This window comes from Zonotrichia albicollis, chromosome 20 (assembly GCF_047830755.1).
Source record: "Zonotrichia albicollis isolate bZonAlb1 chromosome 20, bZonAlb1.hap1, whole genome shotgun sequence".
Taxonomy (NCBI): Eukaryota; Metazoa; Chordata; class Aves; order Passeriformes; family Passerellidae; genus Zonotrichia; species Zonotrichia albicollis.
Genome location: NC_133838.1, coordinates 7,904,066 through 7,921,114, shown reverse-complemented (window position 1 = coordinate 7,921,114; position 17,049 = coordinate 7,904,066). Strand labels below are relative to the sequence as shown.

General features: G+C 42.3%; 1 protein-coding gene across 10 annotated transcripts in view; it reads right to left on the bottom strand.

Moving 5' to 3' along the window:
- The window catches only part of HNRNPR (heterogeneous nuclear ribonucleoprotein R), a 30,127-nt gene extending 15,708 nt beyond the window's left edge, over positions 1-14,419 (bottom strand). For 7 of the 10 annotated variants that reach the window (XR_012583350.1, XR_012583349.1, XR_012583352.1 and 4 more), the window contains exons 1-7: positions 14,281-14,419; positions 7,544-7,709; positions 5,166-5,284; positions 4,655-4,762; positions 4,028-4,141; positions 1,783-1,959; positions 265-400 (exon numbers count right to left, since the gene is read on the bottom strand). Coding sequence is in view for 4 of the 10 variants with exons in the window: in XM_074555765.1 (XP_074411866.1) it covers positions 265-400; positions 1,783-1,959; positions 4,028-4,141; positions 4,655-4,762; positions 5,166-5,284; positions 7,544-7,709; positions 14,281-14,418 (958 nt within the window). In the remaining 6 variants the exon portion in view is untranslated. Of the gene's footprint in view, positions 1-264; positions 401-1,782; positions 1,960-4,027; positions 4,142-4,654; positions 4,763-5,165; positions 5,285-7,543; positions 7,713-13,605; positions 13,765-14,280 lie in introns of those variants that run through there. The other 3 variants (XM_074555767.1, XM_074555766.1, XM_074555768.1) reach the window with 3 other exon arrangements.
- Between the last annotated feature and the right edge of the window lie 2,630 nt (positions 14,420-17,049).

Sequence of the window (17,049 nt, the reverse complement as noted above, 5' to 3'; positions counted from 1 at the left end):
TTCGTGTGTGCTGGTCTCTGAGTTCATCTGAGCTGTTTCCATCTCTAACTGTAAAGTTCCATCATCATTCATTGAACAATCACTAAAACAAACACAAGTCCCTTTACACTCCACCTTAAGATACAGCACATATATAAAATTTCTAACAAATTCAAACTTAGAATCCAACTTGAAAACAGTTTAAGTGATACCTGAACACATCTGTCAAACAACTAGATCTACAAAGCAGAGACTAAAGGTATTCTGGGACTCATTAAGTCTTACCTGTGACTTTACCAAACTCTTCCAGTATGTTTTCCTTAGTTTTGTTCTTTGGAATTGACCCAACAAATAACCTGTTGTTTGCCACGGAGATGCATACTCCCAGGTGCTTTCCAGGACGGATTTCATAGTTGTCACACTGAAAAAACAAATCCATTTATTTGTTTTATCCACAATACTATGCATAAAATATTCCCAAACCATAAACTCAGGTATTTTCTTCATCATCTACTACTTTTGTACATTGCATATTGAATTGGCATTGCAAGAGAGTTCTCAGAACAGCTGTTTTTGTGTCAGCATTCACTTGGAAGAACAGTGCCAAGCTTAGGATTTCCAGAGACTTCAGAAGTCTTGTTGAATGAAAAGCTACAAAAAACCCTGCAGTAACAGGAACAACATGGGACCATATACAAATTGCATTGCATAAATTTATTCACCTACTGTTTATCTCAGACTTGAAAGATCTTTCTAGAAACTTCCTCTGCTGTCAGTCAACTGCTGCTGCCCTTATCAGTAAGCAAATACACGGCATTAAAGATACTGGGAGTTTTTCCTCTTTCCCTGGATAGCTCTGAACACTGAGAGGGTTTGCCAAGACAATCAACAGTCTAAATCAGTCTGTGACCTGGCTTCTACCCCACCCACAACAGCAGGCATTTTTTTGACTTTGTCCATCAAAGAATTAAAAAATTTAAATGTCAAGATTTAAAAATTCCATTAATAAAAAATCTAGTCCACTGCTTCATGCTTGTACCCATAGCTGGACTGCTCTGAAAACAAAGACTCCAATAGGCCTTTAAAGGTACAAGAATTCAACCTTTAAAAACAAATTCCAGACAGACATGGTCTTTGTTTTAATCAGGATTAAAGCTGGAATTAAGTAGGCTCCTATCAATCACCTAAGTACTGTGATCAGCCACAGTAAGGTACAGCAGATAACAGACTTAGGAGTATCTGTATTTACTGATGGGAAGGAAAGGGGAAGGAAAGGGGAAGGAAAGGGGAAGGAAAGGGGAAGGAAAGGGGAAGGAAAGGGGAAGGAAAGGGGAAGGAAAGGGGAAGGAAAGGGGAAGGAAAGGGGAAGGAAAGGGGAAGGAAAGGGGAAGGAAAGGGGAAGGAAAGGGGAAGGAAAGGGGAAGGAAAGGGGAAGGAAAGGGGAAGGAAAGGGGAAGGAAAGGGGAAGGAAAGGGGAAGGAAAGGGGAAGGAAAGGGGAAGGAAAGGGGAAGGAAAGGGGAAGGAAAGGGGAAGGAAAGGGGAAGGAAAGGGGAAGGAAAGGGGAAGGAAAGGGGAAGGAAAGGGGAAGGAAAGGGGAAGGAAAGGGGAAGGAAAGGGGAAGGAAAGGGGAAGGAAAGGGGAAGGAAAGGGGAAGGAAAGGGGAAGGAAAGGGGAGGGGGCAATTTTTAAGAAAGTAAAATTTTGAGTCTGTCAATGGATGCTTTGAAGAAATCATTACTTAAGAAATTACCAACATTTGCTGTTTACTTTGTCTTGACCTGTCTGGAAGAAAGTTAACTCACCAGTTTGACTGCTTCTTGTGCTGCATCTTTACTACAAAAGGTAATGAAAGCATAACCTCTGTTCTGACCAGAAAGAGGATCCATCATGAGACGCAGATCCCAAATTGGACCAGCTTTCTCAAAGAGTGGTACCAACTCATCTTCATAAAGGTCTCGGGGAATTTTACCAACAAAAACCTAAAAAGGAAGAGGACACTTGAAACAAAGGTTTCTCAGAAATACAAGGTTCATTTTAACACTCGGAAATTCCTGGGAAAGGAAGAAAAATGCAGATAAAATAGCAGAGCAGAATCATTGCAGCCACCAGTGCAGCCTTCACAGCAGCTGATGTTATTGCATGTCCCAAGAGTTTTAATTCTCCTGCCATTTGGATGAGGTTTCACCCACAGAAAACCTGGGTTTGTTATTTACATTGAAGAGGCTGTGAATTTCCCCTGCTGAAGAGATAAATGGCTCTTACCTGGTTTAAATTTTGGCAGTTAAAACTAAAACCTTACTGACTATCTAGGTGGGTATCATATGTTAAAGCAGGCCAAGCACTTCCTTGCTCTTGCAGGATTTTCAAATCACACTGTAAATTACTCTTCCTTGGAAAGCTACAGAGATGGAAAAATTATTTAATAATAATAATAATTTCCTTTTAATTGTGTGATGCACGTTTTCCGCTTTTAATACACACTGTACTCTTGTTTCTTGTCTGCATTTGTTTCATCAACAGAATCTTTAATATTTACTTAAGCAAACCTGTGAGTTCTTGTGCTTTTGTTCCATACCATTAACTTGGGTTAAGTTTTATTAAGGTTAATATCTTTAGCTGAGGGCTCCCTAGAAAGATCCCCCCAGCTGTTCAATCACTGCAGCTCTCCTCTGAAGTCTCAAAAGTTCTTCCTTGTTAATACAAACAAAACATTCCAAACACCCATTAAGATAAAAATAAATTTATTTTAACTTCAAATATTTTTTGTAGAAAAAAAAGCCATGAGTCAACATTTTCCTTCTCAGTAAGGCCTTGTCATAATTCTATCTCACAATGAAGGCATAGCAAAATTTCAGAATTAAACATACTCAGCATGCCCTTAATAAGCACCAACATAACAAACTCATGAGGAGAATATGACTAATTGGAAAAACATGGAACAAGGTAGAACTTCTAGATACTTCATATTGCACAGATATTCCTGAAATTCAGTTTCCAGAACATTTCTTAAAAGCTCAGCCTCTCTCAGTTCAGTGTGAATGTTGACTGAACATTACTTATTGGGGAGAAAAGAAAGGAACTGATTCATCACACTAAGTGAGTATTTAATGGCAGAACTAAATGCTTTCCCCACCATCTCCTCCCTAGAAAGCTTAAGGTATTCCTCTAGATAGATATTTACACTGTCATTACTTCTAGAACACTTAATCCTAACTCATTTGCAGCTTTTAAAGACAAAACCTCCATTAGCACAGAGCACACAGACCTAAGCAGAGCTTGAGAAGTTACACACATCAGTTATTATCTTTCAGTGCAAGGACTCATTCTAATTATTTACCACCACCATTAAATTAATTTTCCTTCATGGAATATGAACGTTCCCTTCAGAAATAATCCTTCCTGTGATACTTCTTGACATTTTCTTGATAATAAACGCAAGAGCTTCAGCATCTCAAAGAATGGAAAACTTATCTATAAATTGAAAGACATTAAGGAAAGTGGTTGTTTTCTCATATCAGTCTGGTGGTTTATAGAAAAATCTCTGAAAGAACTCCTGTATCAGATATGCAGCAGTGTGATAGAGTATTTAAAGTGTTGAGGATGTATTACAAAACAACCTGCTAGGGACTAAAACCTTGAAGAACAGCTAAGTGAAGAAATACACAGTTCAAGCATTTTCATAACCAAACCTAAGCTTGCTCACAGCTTGCTAGGAAGATGCACAGCTTCAGTCACAACCTTAAATTTCCAAATAATTGCTTACAGACTAGACTTTGTCCTTTGGAAGAAAAAAAAATTGAAAGTCTCTGAAACTCTTCCAACTATCTTTTAACTTTAAAAAGAACAGTAGTATATTCCACTTCTTTTCTTCTCCACTTTACCCTGTCTTTTGCAGAATACTGAGGAGTAAGAAAGATTGATTAAAACACACACAGAAGATTATTTTCCTCTACAATACATTCACCTTGCAATATGGTTTATCTTCAAGCATTTCCTATTTATGAGTTTGCATAAGTACACAAAGCAATTACCAGATTAAATACCAACCTCTGTTCCAATGCCAGGCTGGACACCAGAATACACAGTATCTGGAGGAGGACCCCCATATTTCCTCTGCCCTGTAGTTACATCCAAAGTGTAACCAGTCCGCTCTAGCAAAGCCTGGAAAAGAAAAAAAGTCAGAGAGGGCAGTGGGTTAAAATATACAGAACAAAAAAACATTCCTACATAAGCAATTCTTTATCTGCTCCTTGCCACACTTGGTAAGGTAGATATGAAGAGATAAAAGTTATAAAAAACCCTGTTGTTTTGTGGGTTTAAAAAGCTATCATAAACAGCAGCATTTGTTTTGTATTACAAGGTTGCTGGAAAGAATTTGTTTGCCTGTTCCCTTATTTTCCATTTTATATATAGCACCCCAAGAAGTGCAGAGCACTGGACAACTGAGACAATTCTCAGACAGGTATCAATGTTTTTATAGAGCTTAAATTTTGGCAACTGTGTGAGCAGAAAGAGCTGCATTTCCAACAACCCTTCTCTACAGAATCTCTATCATGCATGCAGTTCTTAAAAGCCTAGTGTGAATCTTATATTGATGCTTTTTGAGTTCATATTCAGTGTATGTACAATTAATACATCAGCTAGTACAGAATAACCAGTATTTCTAAGTGTTACCTTAATCTTTGCTTCATCTGGTCCCTTCGTTGATTCCTGTACTTTGCTGCCTTGTTTCTCTCTTTGCCTGTAGGTCTTCATAACTCCACATAAAAATGCACTTTTGTTCTGTAGATACAATTTACAAAATGATTCAATTGTGTGTATGACAAGCCCTGGGAATCCACTGAATCTTACACTCCATACCATGAAGTCACTACTTCAAGTCAATGGAATAAATCAAATGTCAAAAGAATCCTTCAGGAAAATACAATAATTAATTGAACAAACTTGGCAGATTCCAAACAGCATTTTAACTTATTTTCTCAATTGCACATATATTTTTATTATCTGGGAGGTTTTGCTTTGTGCTCACAGACCTACACATTTAAGGCAATTTTTAACAGAGTTGTTATTTGGGTTTGAAATATAATACAGCAACATCAGAGAATTTTTAAGTGACAGCTGTCCTGCCAGTGGTGCCAGAACTATTTGTACTTATGTGCTCCCACTCCTGGGGCTCTCACCTTACCTGTACATGCGACAGGTCACTTTCTTTAAATTGCTGTAATACAGAGAGGGCTCCTTCTTCATTAAATTCCCTAAGAGCATCAATTGCTCTTTCATCAAGATCGACATAAGCTACCAAGCCTAAAAGTTAAAGATAAAGAAGTTACAGATTTCTATTGAATTTCATGCAATTTGCTTTTAAAGCCAAAAAGTTACATTCCATAGCAACAGAATTAGACATTTAATTATATATTCCTACACAAGTATATGAAAGAATATGAGTACAATGAAAAAGTTAAATTAAAATGTATATTCCTAAGCACTAACTGAGGTGCAGGATTATATCCCATGTGTAAGTTTTCTAGCATTCAGGAATGCAATCTGCTGCATAAAAGCAGTATTACACACCAGGGGCTGAAACAATGAACTCTGGCTCGCTTTTAATGATTGGAATTTTGTTTGTTTATCCCTCATTTTAAGTTTCACACTTCCTTCTCTTGAGTTGAGCTGTTTTAGAGTAAACTGACAGGTGAACATTGCAAGTATCCTGTTGGATGGGAAAAAGGAACTACCCAAAGGAAGCTCTACCCCACAAAATATTAGGAAGCAAAAATGATTTGTTCACTCTTTCCTCCAGCTTCAAAAAAGCAGGAGTCAGTGGACTTCATGTGAATCTTAAACAGTGTTTGGGGCTTTTGAAACTTGTTTTGTTGCTCTATGCAGTTCCAAGAGCCAGAATTTAAAAAGGTATTATTTTGAGCCCTGCTATGTACCCAGAAAAGCTCATGTTAATTTTACAGGTACAGACTCCCCCAAGAAACACTGGACCAGTTCTGAAGCATTTCTTTTTAAGGATCTTTACAGGGTTTGGTTTTTGGTTTTTTTTTTCCCTTTTGTAATGCACTTGCATCAGTTGTGGAGTCAGAAATATAGACTGAGATTTACACTTTTAAAATCATACATCCAAATTCAGGATAAATACTAACACTCCACACACTTTGCAACAGCTTGCTCTCCAAAATACACAGATTATTTCACTGCTACTTGTTTTGGAAGATGCACAGTAGTGCCAAGCCCAAGGACTACATTTCAGAAGTGATCCTGCATATTGGAAGGCACCTGTATCTTTCATAGAAGACTTCAGCAGATTAAAAAATCACTGAATTCAACCCCAAATTTGGCTCAAGTGTGTAAAGCAGCTTGCTTCACTGACAAACCCCTCCACAATGCAAACACCTGCAGTGGCATTAATGAAGTGTCAATAAATGTTTTCAGGTTACTCATGCAGTGGAATTATACTTGGTAGTCATGTTCTGGGCTAAAAAGCTTTTTAAACTCCTGAAGAACTCCTCACAACACAACCTGACTGCAACACATGTTAGAACCCCACGAGTTCCTCTGCCCAGGTGTTTATTTACACCTTCTCTCAGACAGCAAGTGCACATCATCATGACCCACAGGTGGAAAGTGCATCTCTATGGCCAATAAAAGCTGGCCAAGGCTTGAAGAAAGCTCCCTGTGAATGACTTCCAAAAGACATCACCCACATGAGCCAGTGTCACACTGAGGATTGATAGGTATTGGTTTTGAACTGCCTTCACTTGATCAGGGTAATTTTAACTCTTTTCAACAAAAACTGTCATTTTGCCAGCCAGGCATTCAAGAGAAGCACATAGAGCAGTTCTACTGCTTCTTGTAAATCTGTTCACAGAACACACTCTAAAAAGGAAAAGAAAGCCTCTGTCTGTAAGATAAAATAGGGTGGTTATAAAAACAAAATAGGAAAACCTCTGTATATGAAGAAACCTCTTTAGAAGTTGCAGAGACCACTTGCTACCAGCAAGGTATTACTGGAGTTGCTAGATAGCTCAGTCCTCAACTTTGTTAGTGTCAGGCTGAACATTTCAGTGTAATAACCAACATGGGTTCAACTGTCCACTCAGAACTAGAGAGAACAAAAATCCACAGGCAGACTCAATTCAAATGTAGTCCCAGGCAAGACAAGCTGGTTGCTTCCCTCACTAAGTCACCTAGCCAGCCTTTGAGTGTTTAGAATCACTGTGACAGTGACAGTAGAAACATAAAAGCAAAATGATGATTTGGACTGAAGAAAAATAAAAATGCACAGTTTAGTATGTGGAAACATACATCTTCATTTGTGGGCTAAGAAACTAGTGCTCTGTGCCCTAAAACAACTAAGATATCACATACAACTCCAAGGATGTGTCAAGTAATTAGTCAATGTCAAACCCAATTTGCCTTTAGGGAAATCAAAGTAGCAAAACATTCAGAGCTACACAGATCAAAAACAATGAATTTTTAAATCTTAATCTATAAAAATTTGAAAATGGTATGCCCTCACTTTCATAACCAATCAGAAACAAGAAATGCATATTATACCTGTCTGAAATATTTCATCAAGTCTCTCTGCCACCTTCTGTGGGAGGCCTGCCTCTATCAGTGTCTTGTAGTGTTCTGTGTGAGTTACACTGGAAGTATCCATTGGTTCTTCCTCTTCTTTTAACTGTACCGCATTACCATTCACCTGATTAGCCATTTTATTATGCTGCTGGAAAAAATTCAGGAGCTATATTACAATAAGCCAGAAATAACTAGTTTGTAGGACAATGCATGATTTATCTAAACTAATTTGTATACATGCTGCAAAATCACCTGTATCAAGTTTTATTTAATACTTTTTGGATGCAGCTGGTCTAAGATTCAAAAGAAAGTACAACCCTTAATGCTGTGGAAAATGTACATGGAAGAATTGACACAGCTTTTTAAAAATGTACTTCATGTACATAACAAAGTCTAAACTCCATCTACTGATTGTCATTAAGTGGTTACCATAGCAGCTAGAATGTATGGGGACACGGCAGTAACATCCTTCAGCAGAGACTCAGAAGATCTAGCGCTAGTTCCATTTCCCATTCCGCTACTTTTAAAACAATCCTTTAAAATGTAGTGAACACAGAACCCTGCAGGGTAGCTTAAGGTATAAAAATGTTAATACTTGTTTCTTTTCAATACTTTTTTTTTCCACTTGCTTGGCTTGTTGCCATGTCTTCCTTCAAACCCAACATGCTGCACAAGACTAGCCACACGCTGTCTCCCGACGCTGGCAGATCTCAGGGACAGAAAGAGAGAAATTGCACTTGGATGGACATTGTCATTTGAAGCTGCAATGCAACAGTTTCCATGCTTTCAGTTTCCCTCAAATAGGAGCTGCACAAATCACAGCTACTATTTCAATAATATACACTTATTGGTTTAAAAGGAAGGCATGACTGCAGCATCTCCATTTCTGTATATTATAAAAGTACTCGCTTTCAGAATGAACAAACTGATTCCACTGAAAAATGCACAACTATCTCAGACAATCCCAGGGGGCTTTGCCCAGTTCATTAAAGACTGTTTCAATTTCCCAATTAGCCAGCCAGCTGATATTCAGTGCTTTCCAATAAAAGGCTGAGAGAGACAATTCAGGTACCCGGCGGAGAACACGAGGATGATCAGGGTTAGGTCAGAAATGAACAAGCCCCAGGCTTTCAATGAGAGGGCAAAGTTGATGAGCAGCAGGAAATGATAACCAGGCAGACAATGCAGCATGGCTGGAGCAATGCAGGTAAGTGCTGGAATACAGGTATGGAGGTGATTCAAGAACAGTTTTTATAAAAATGCTGAGGCCTCAAGCTATTTCCTAAGCTGCAAAACAAGTCTCCAAGCATAAGCACACCTCTACCAGTCCCCTCAACACCCAACCCTTCCAGACTACAGCAACTGCTTGCAAGATATCCTATGAAGATTTGCAAGGGAAGAAAAAAACCAAATCATTTTTCTGCAGACAGTAATGATTTACTAAAGCTGTCTTATGCTGAAGGGCAATTTTAGAGACATGTAAAGCAGCCTCACACTGTTCCTGTCAGATGCCACTTCTTGAAGCCATTAGTGTGGAAAGAAAGGAAGTTTTCCATAGCTACATGGCATATATATATATACACACACACATTCTGCTACTTGACAAAGAGAAATTGCTTTCTAACCAATTCAGTTTACTTAAAAGCAGCTACAGCCTAATTACAGAAGAAAAAAAAATCCTACCTAAAGCTGCAACAAAGCTTACCATCCTTACAGGTATTAACTATCAAAACACCAATGAACACTGATTTTCTGTAGGTTATGAACATCACAGAAGGCAAAACTCTCAGCTACACGTCTGCTTGCTAGGCAGCCTTGGGAAGATCTCAAATTTGAAACAGGGCAGGGCAGAGGGGGTTTGATTACACTGAAATCTTTGGGTACAGAACCATTCTCAACTTCTCAAAAACCCACAAGCTGAGACAGACAATAAGGATATAAAGAGGAGGGCATTTTTGTGTTCACCTTCCTATTGCCTTATAAAATCATTTAATTACACATACACTGTCTTCTCTGTACACAGAAAATAAAACCCAAACCAAACCACAATAAACTGAGAGGCTACAGCAACACAAACACAGAAATTTGCTTGAAACATTTCAATGACTTTCTGAACTCCAAGGGCTTGTGGTGACACTCAATGACTATTTTTTGAGAATCCAGAGTAGCTTCCGAGTGTTACAAACCCAAAAGTTGAACACTTTTTTCAGTGTTGCCTATAAATGAACAAAAGGCTGACAGGCTATGCTGTGCCCAGGTAGAAACACCTCCTCTGGAGCAGGGATTCAAACTTCTGCCAGGCAAGATGTGCAGCACAAAGAGAGATCAGCCTTCACCACAAGCATGAGCAGGGCAGCAATACCCAACCCCTAAGAATCAGATTACTGCACAGCACCACAGCTCCAAGGCTTCTTAAAGTAGGCTTTTAGGCAATGGAAATTCATACTCAGCTTCATCATTTACTAGCTATATTGCTATAAAGAACTGAAGTCAATGTAATGTTCAGTTTGAGTTCAGATTTTAGCTATTTCCAGTTACACAAACTTTATTTAAAAGGTTTTCCTAAAGAAATACTGTAGAAAATTCTGAAGTGACACAGCTTCCAGAATATTCAGTATGTATTTCTTTTCACAGATATAGCAATAGATCCCTTAATGGCTTGGCAAGCTTGGCCTGAAATCTGAGATTAAATTGATTTTTCTCCCACAACAATCACCAACAAGCAAAACTGCATCTCTTATAACACTGAATCTTCCCTCTGAGCTCAGCAGAGATCCGTGGGTGAAAGTCATGGCTGAAAAAGACTCTTTAGCTCTCCCTCTAGGTAACACCAGTTAGTTGTAGTTAACAAGAATTAAATTTAAACTGGATTTTATCTAGTGAGTAAAACACACAATGATCACTTGAACATTTTTATTCTGCTCTAAAAGCTATAAAAAGCATGGGAAAGAGGAGTGCTAGCTCAGTGTGGCCGTGTGACTCAGCCTATGACAGACCAGCACTCAGGTTCTCATCTGCATTAAATATTAAAATATCGACAAAAGAGGGACACTGCTTCAACTGCAACTCAAGGGTGGATTAGAAGTAAAGAATTCTGTCTATAAGTACATGTGGGATATGTGTTTGTTTTTAAAACATGCAGGAATGGATGGATTCAGAACAGTGGACACAAAACCATGCTTACCAATGAGCAGCAGTCATAAATAACATCGGGGACAATTTGGCACAGCAAGGAGAATTCTCACTGGTGCCCAGGATGCTGCCTACCCTCACACCTCCTAACTGCATACCACAGGGGTCTTGCTTCAACTTCCACACTGTTGCAAACAATGCTTTGCTGAAGACTGTAAATACTTCATGAAAAAAGCATGTTTGTAGCTGATGAGCAATTCTTTATCTTTCACCCCAAATTCCTGCAGCTCCAGAGTGATTTGCAAAGTCCCTGGCCCCTTTTTTAAGCTCTGGTATGACAAGTAGAAGTTAAAATTACAGGTGCTTGCAGTGTTTCATAACTTAAATGGCTCAATTCGTTATTTTTCTGGAAAATAAAAAAATTAACAGAGGTGTGGTCCTCAAAAGTGTATGGCATCTTGAGAAGAGATACCTGATCCCAGCCTTAATCTGACAATCACTGGATAAACAGCCATGATGTTACTATTCCTTTATCTCATACCATGCCTCTAACAGAGGTTGCCACCTACAGACTATCTAAGTATAACTCCATCCAATTAATTATAAATTCAGTCTAGTTAACTCAAAACATGCTTAGGAACAGCTTAATTGAGAAGGAACAGAAGATTTCTGGCAAAAGAACAATATCTAAAACAACCATAAGGAACTTCAGTGGTTATACAGCAATGCTGGTTTTGCTGCTGAAAACTGTTTCATGCAGGAATGGAACTTGTTTTGCTCAGGTGCACAGAAGCCAACTAATGATAGATAAAAACTCTGCACACAAGTCATTCAGCTTGCTTATGCTGCTACTTCTAACCAATATATTGTCTGAGCCAAGCAGTTAAGTTAAATCATGTTAAAAATAACACTGAAGGAAGTTTGGGGGACATTTGTTTGGTTTTGTTGTTTTGACCACAAGAAAACAAATGCAGTCCCTACAGTTATGCCTCACACTTCAAGAAAGTTCTGGTCAAGCAAGGAAAATAAACATACAAGTGGGGGGAAAATAAGAATTCACATTTAAAGTCTGAACTGGGGTTTTATTAAAACCTCACTTGTTCAGAAACACTTCTGTACCTTTATTCTGTAGATGAAGGCATTACAGCCATTTCTATTATACCTTAGCTTATTCAATCACAGAAAACACACTTTAATACCTTAATTATGATATGCTAGGTGTTTGTTAGCATGAATTACATGAAACTTTATTTTGAAGTAATCACAGCCTGAAGACCACAGTAGCCAGGACACCTCACTAGCTGTAAGCCAAAATGCAGCAGCACCCTCACTTCTCCAGCTCAGCCCTGCTACTCCACAATCCCTTGGAAAAATCTGAGAACCTCCAGTGTGATGCTAAACAAGAGACCAGCACAGCCCAGAGAGAAACAAACTCTGCTTCAGTACCCACACAATGATTGGGAGATGATTTTAGCACAGCAGGTTAGAAATGTGCCCATCAGTGCCACTAAAAACACTGAGTGCACCAATAACTCCTAACCTGAACCATAAAGTCTGTCCATGCTCATTTCTCACTGCAGTTGGCTGTTCATAGCTCATCTGGTTGTCTGGGTTGTACTAAACACTCCTGGTACTCCAGTTCCAAGCAACACTTCAACAGAATGAGCTTTGTTCTAAAGAATTTAACCTGGAAGAATTTTGCAGATGTCTGTCTAACAAAGCAGGGAGTATTGGGATTTTTAACTGAACTAGGAAGTCGAGGAGACTCGAGTATTATTTTAACAGAGTTCACCCAGACAGAAAAACTGGGAGATAAGGACAATGCTTGTGGGAAATACAATTTCAAGGATGCAAAATTTTCAAGCAGACACTGCTCGTCTGCAAATACTACACTTTGCATAGGTTACAAAAACTTACACTGATAGATGCAAAATTTGTTAGATTACTTTTACAAGTGAAAAACAAAACCAAAAAACTCTGCTAAAGTGTAGTCTCAAAGGAAAAAAACAAAACAACCAATCAAAAAAAACTAAAGCAGCAGCTTCATGAGCATTCATGTCCTTTGCAGCACGAAGTGCCGGTGGGATCCTTTAGAGCCATAAACACGGGAAAGGGAAGCCAACACACTGTTTCAAAAAGAGTAGTCCAGCACAGATAATGTACTTAAGTAGCATGTTCAAATAAATACTGACAGGCAACAAGGCTGCTCAGACCGAGTAAATAAAGTCTTATTTTAAAGTACTTTCAACAACGATGCATCGAAGCAAAACTTTTCAAGATTTAACAAAAGTTAATTTAAGAAAAACAACGTCTAAGCAACAAAACTTTGGACAGTTTCCCCTTTAAGCAGCGGCCCAGCGCTATTCCCCGGCTGCGGGCAGGAAGCGCAGCCCCGGGCGCTGCGGGTGGGTGCAGCTGTCCCTGCCGGCTCCACCGTGCGCTGCCTCGGCTCTGAGGGCGCGCTGCGACAGCGCCGCATTCACCGCTCACAGCGCTCCGTGCCCGCGGGCAGAGCGGAGCGGCCACAACCGCGACGGGAGGGACCGAGCAGGGACCCGAGCAGACCCGCAGCCCCGGGAGAGGCGCGTCCCGGCCGCCCGTCACATGCAACCCTGATCCGCACGGCTGGGCGGAGCGGGCCGGCCGCCCCCCCACCCCCACCCGCCGGGCCCGCCCCCGGCCCCTCCCCGGCGCCGCTCCCGCGCCCGCGCCCGCCCGCTCTGCCCGCGGAGCGGCCCCGCCATGGCCCCCGCCCCCCTCCGCTCCGCCGCGCCAGCGCCCCGGGCCCGTCCCCGCCCGCGCCGGGCCTGCCCGCAGCCCGCGCTGCCCGTCCCCTCGCGGGGCCCACGCAGGAGGGCTCGGCGCGGCTGCGGAGCGCCCCTGCCCCGCGGGGCGGCCCCGGCACTCACCGGAGCGGGGCCGGCGCGGCGCAGCTCGGGCCCAAGCAGCGACGGCAAATGGCGCGCGCTCCTCCTTCTCCTCATGGACGGCGGCGCGACCCCGGCAGCACGCGGGGTTTCCCGGAACTGTTTCCAGGGACCGCTGCTTCGCCCACTCAGAAACCCGCGCTGCGGACGGGCAGCCGGCGGAGCCAATGAGATGCGAGAGGCGGGACGCGCCACTCCTCCGGGCGGCCAATGAGAGGGAAGCGCCGCAACCAATCGCGGGGCGCTTTCCACCCGGCGCGCCGGTAGGGCCGGACTGGGGGCATTTAAAGGGGCAGCGCCTCCCGCGGCCCGAACAAAGGGAGCGCGCGGGGCCGCTGCGCCCGGCTCCGCCCCCTGCGCCGGGGCGGGGCTTGGGCTGAGGGGGCGACACCGAGGCCGGAGCTGCTGCCCCCGGGCCTACTCCCCACGGTGCTCCCGAGACTCCGGGCCGGAGCAGCCCCCGGGACCCCAGCACGGCCCGGCCTCCCCGTGGGCCCTCCCGCGCTCTCCGAGCCCCCAGCCCCGGTTTGGCCGCGTTGCCCTCCAAGCCCGAGGCAAGGAGGAGAAGCCACGCGGGTCAGGCTCATCTCAGGGCAGTGGCGTGCGCGGCTCTGCAGCTGCTAATCTGTAATTAATGGTTGATTAAGCCTTACTTGCCTGCTCACCAGATTTTCTTGATGAGGCTCTCGATGGGTGCAGGCTGGACACAATAAATAGATGATAAGTCAGGGAGAAATCGGCCTGTTGGCAGCGATGGTGTTGGGCTGGCTTCACGTGCTTGTCATGCTGTTGCATAACGTGGAAGTCAATGTGTGCTGGCTTGGCTCAGGCTGAGTCCCAGAGTGCTGTGTCAAACTAAACCCAGGGAACCTGAGTGTGTTCCTATGGCCGTGCCAACTCTGCATCTGGAGTCTGGTGAACAAAGGCAGCAGCTCGTGGACTCTCAGAGAGAGTTCTTCCAGTGGCTTCACCCCAGAATTACTGTCCTGAAGATGGCATGTACCTGTGTGGTTAATCATGTGTGATATCCCACCACTGGTAATGTGGGAAAAGTGGAATGTGATGCCCAATGTTTCCAAGCCTGAAGCTGGAGAAGGTTGTGCAGATACTGGAGGTGTTCTGTCTGTCTTGTTGAACCAGTCTGGCAGTATGCACACTGCTTCTCTTGTAGAATTGGCACTGCCTCAGTGGCTTCCTGTGGTGGTGTTCACAGGGGCCCCAGGACAAGGGAAGAGATGAGAATCTTGACTCCATGTTTCAGAAGGCTGATTTATTATTTTATTATATATATTATATTAAAAGAAAGTGACATTCAAACTATACTAAAAGAATAGAAGAAGGGATTTCATCAGAAGGCTTGAAAAGACTCGAAAGGAATGATAATAAAATCTTGTGACTGACCAGAGAGTCCAAGCCAGCTCACTGTGATTGGTCATTAATTATAAACAACCACATAATACCAATCACAGATGCACCTGTTGCATTCCACAGCAGCAGATAACCGTTGTTTACATTTTGTTTCTGAAGTCTCTCAGCTTCTCAGGAGAAAAAATCCTAAGGAAAGGATTTTTCATAAAATATGTCTGTGACAATTTCCTTCTTGAGATTTGGCATTAGAGCCAGCTCTTCAGTGCTGGCTGTTGGGTCTGCTGTGGTGTAGAGATGGAAGGAGGGGAAATCATTCATTGCCTTGTCCATCCCAGTTCACTGCAGTGGTTTTTCTGGGAGTTTGGAATAATAGGTTAAAGGAATTCTTGCAATATTGAGAGGAATTGAGGGAGCTGAGCATCTTTAGTGGTGCTTAATAAATGTCCTGTAAAGCTCTTAAATTTTTTATAATATAGTATCTAGGAATGAATTATGAAGTATAATGACATATGTCCTGTCAGCTGGCAACTGAACATGATGAGGCTAATGAGCAAAATGTGTATTGAGAATAATTTCCAGAATATCTCCAGCAACTCCCACCCTAGGTTGTGTGTGCTTTGCAGTGCTTTGTTGTTTGGTCTCCTGTTACACACTTCAGCTCAGCCCAAAATGATCTGACACCTCTAGCCAGGAACAAGCTACAGCCTGCAGGTGTTTGGGTTAGTGCCAGAGCAGTGCCTGAGAGGACACCCTAGATGCCCTGAGATGATGAATTTTCAATTTTTGCTAGATTTCTCAATTATAATTTTTGCTAGAAAATCCCAGAACGAGACTAGCTACAGCTCTCTGAGATTGGAGCTGAACAGGTACATGTGAGATCTGATTTAGCCCTGGGCCAAGACAAAACAAAAATCATCTTGGAGCCAGGGAGAGGATTCATCTCAGCTGCTGGGAGGGCAGGAGGCTCCTTTGGCAAGGAGGGTGCCCTGCTCTGCTCCTTCAGCACCTGGGAGGGAACAGAGCAGAGGAAGTGAAGGGATCCAGCTTTTCCACAGCTCTGTACATTTACTCCTCAACCTACTGACATTTGCCTGTGTTCAGTGGCCAGAGGTTGCTGAGGCTCAGTGTGTTCCATCAGCCTGTCACTTCTCTTCCACACTGGGCTGAAATTCCTGTGTGTTCACATCAGCAGCAAGATGACAGAGTTGAATCTGCTGTAATTTGTAGGTGAGCTGATAACTTGTATAAGGAATTTGATATTTCCTGATGCTCCAGACTTCTTATCCTGACTAATCATTAGTTCAGCATATTATGGATAATATGTTACAGATGTGCCACCTCCAGTAAAATATCTTGTTCTGTGGAGCTCTGATGTGTTTGCTAAATCCCAGGCTTTCAGGGAGAGGTCTGTCTTAAAAATCTTCAAGCTTTATTTATCAGCAAAGACCTTTCTGAGCACCCCCAGTGTGTTCCACCACCTCTACAACAGGGAAATACTCAGGAAAATTTCTGCCTGCAGAGGCCATGCTACTGTCATTACCCTGTGCACATATATTTATTTTGCCTCACACAGTTTATTTGATTTTTAGGAAAACACACTTTGTCTTGTCTCTTTCCCTTTATCTGCTCTGGAGTGGGGAGGTTGGGTGTGACAAAAAGGCCCAAAGAGACCAGACTGGGCTACCTGGGTGCCTTGCACTAAAACCAGCTTGCTGAAGATCTTAGATCTCACTTTCTTTTCATTTTTTCCCCCATCCCTGAGCTAAAGATTCTTGGCAATTTCCATCACATTTGTGTAGGATCCAGCACAAACCTTGGGAAATAGCTTTTGTTTGCTGCAGCAAAAATCACCAGCTGAGTTTTAGCTGAAAACAAATTGCACTTTTCCTGCTCCTGCAGTGGCCATGCAGGGTTGGGCTGTGATCTTTAGGAGCACAGTACAGACAATCTGGTGTTAAGGAAGGATAAAAGCATCTCGTTGAGACATAAAGGCTGCTCCAACAAGTGAAACTTCTTTGCTGTAGGTGGCTGTGGGAAGTCAGGGTGTTGTGAATAGGG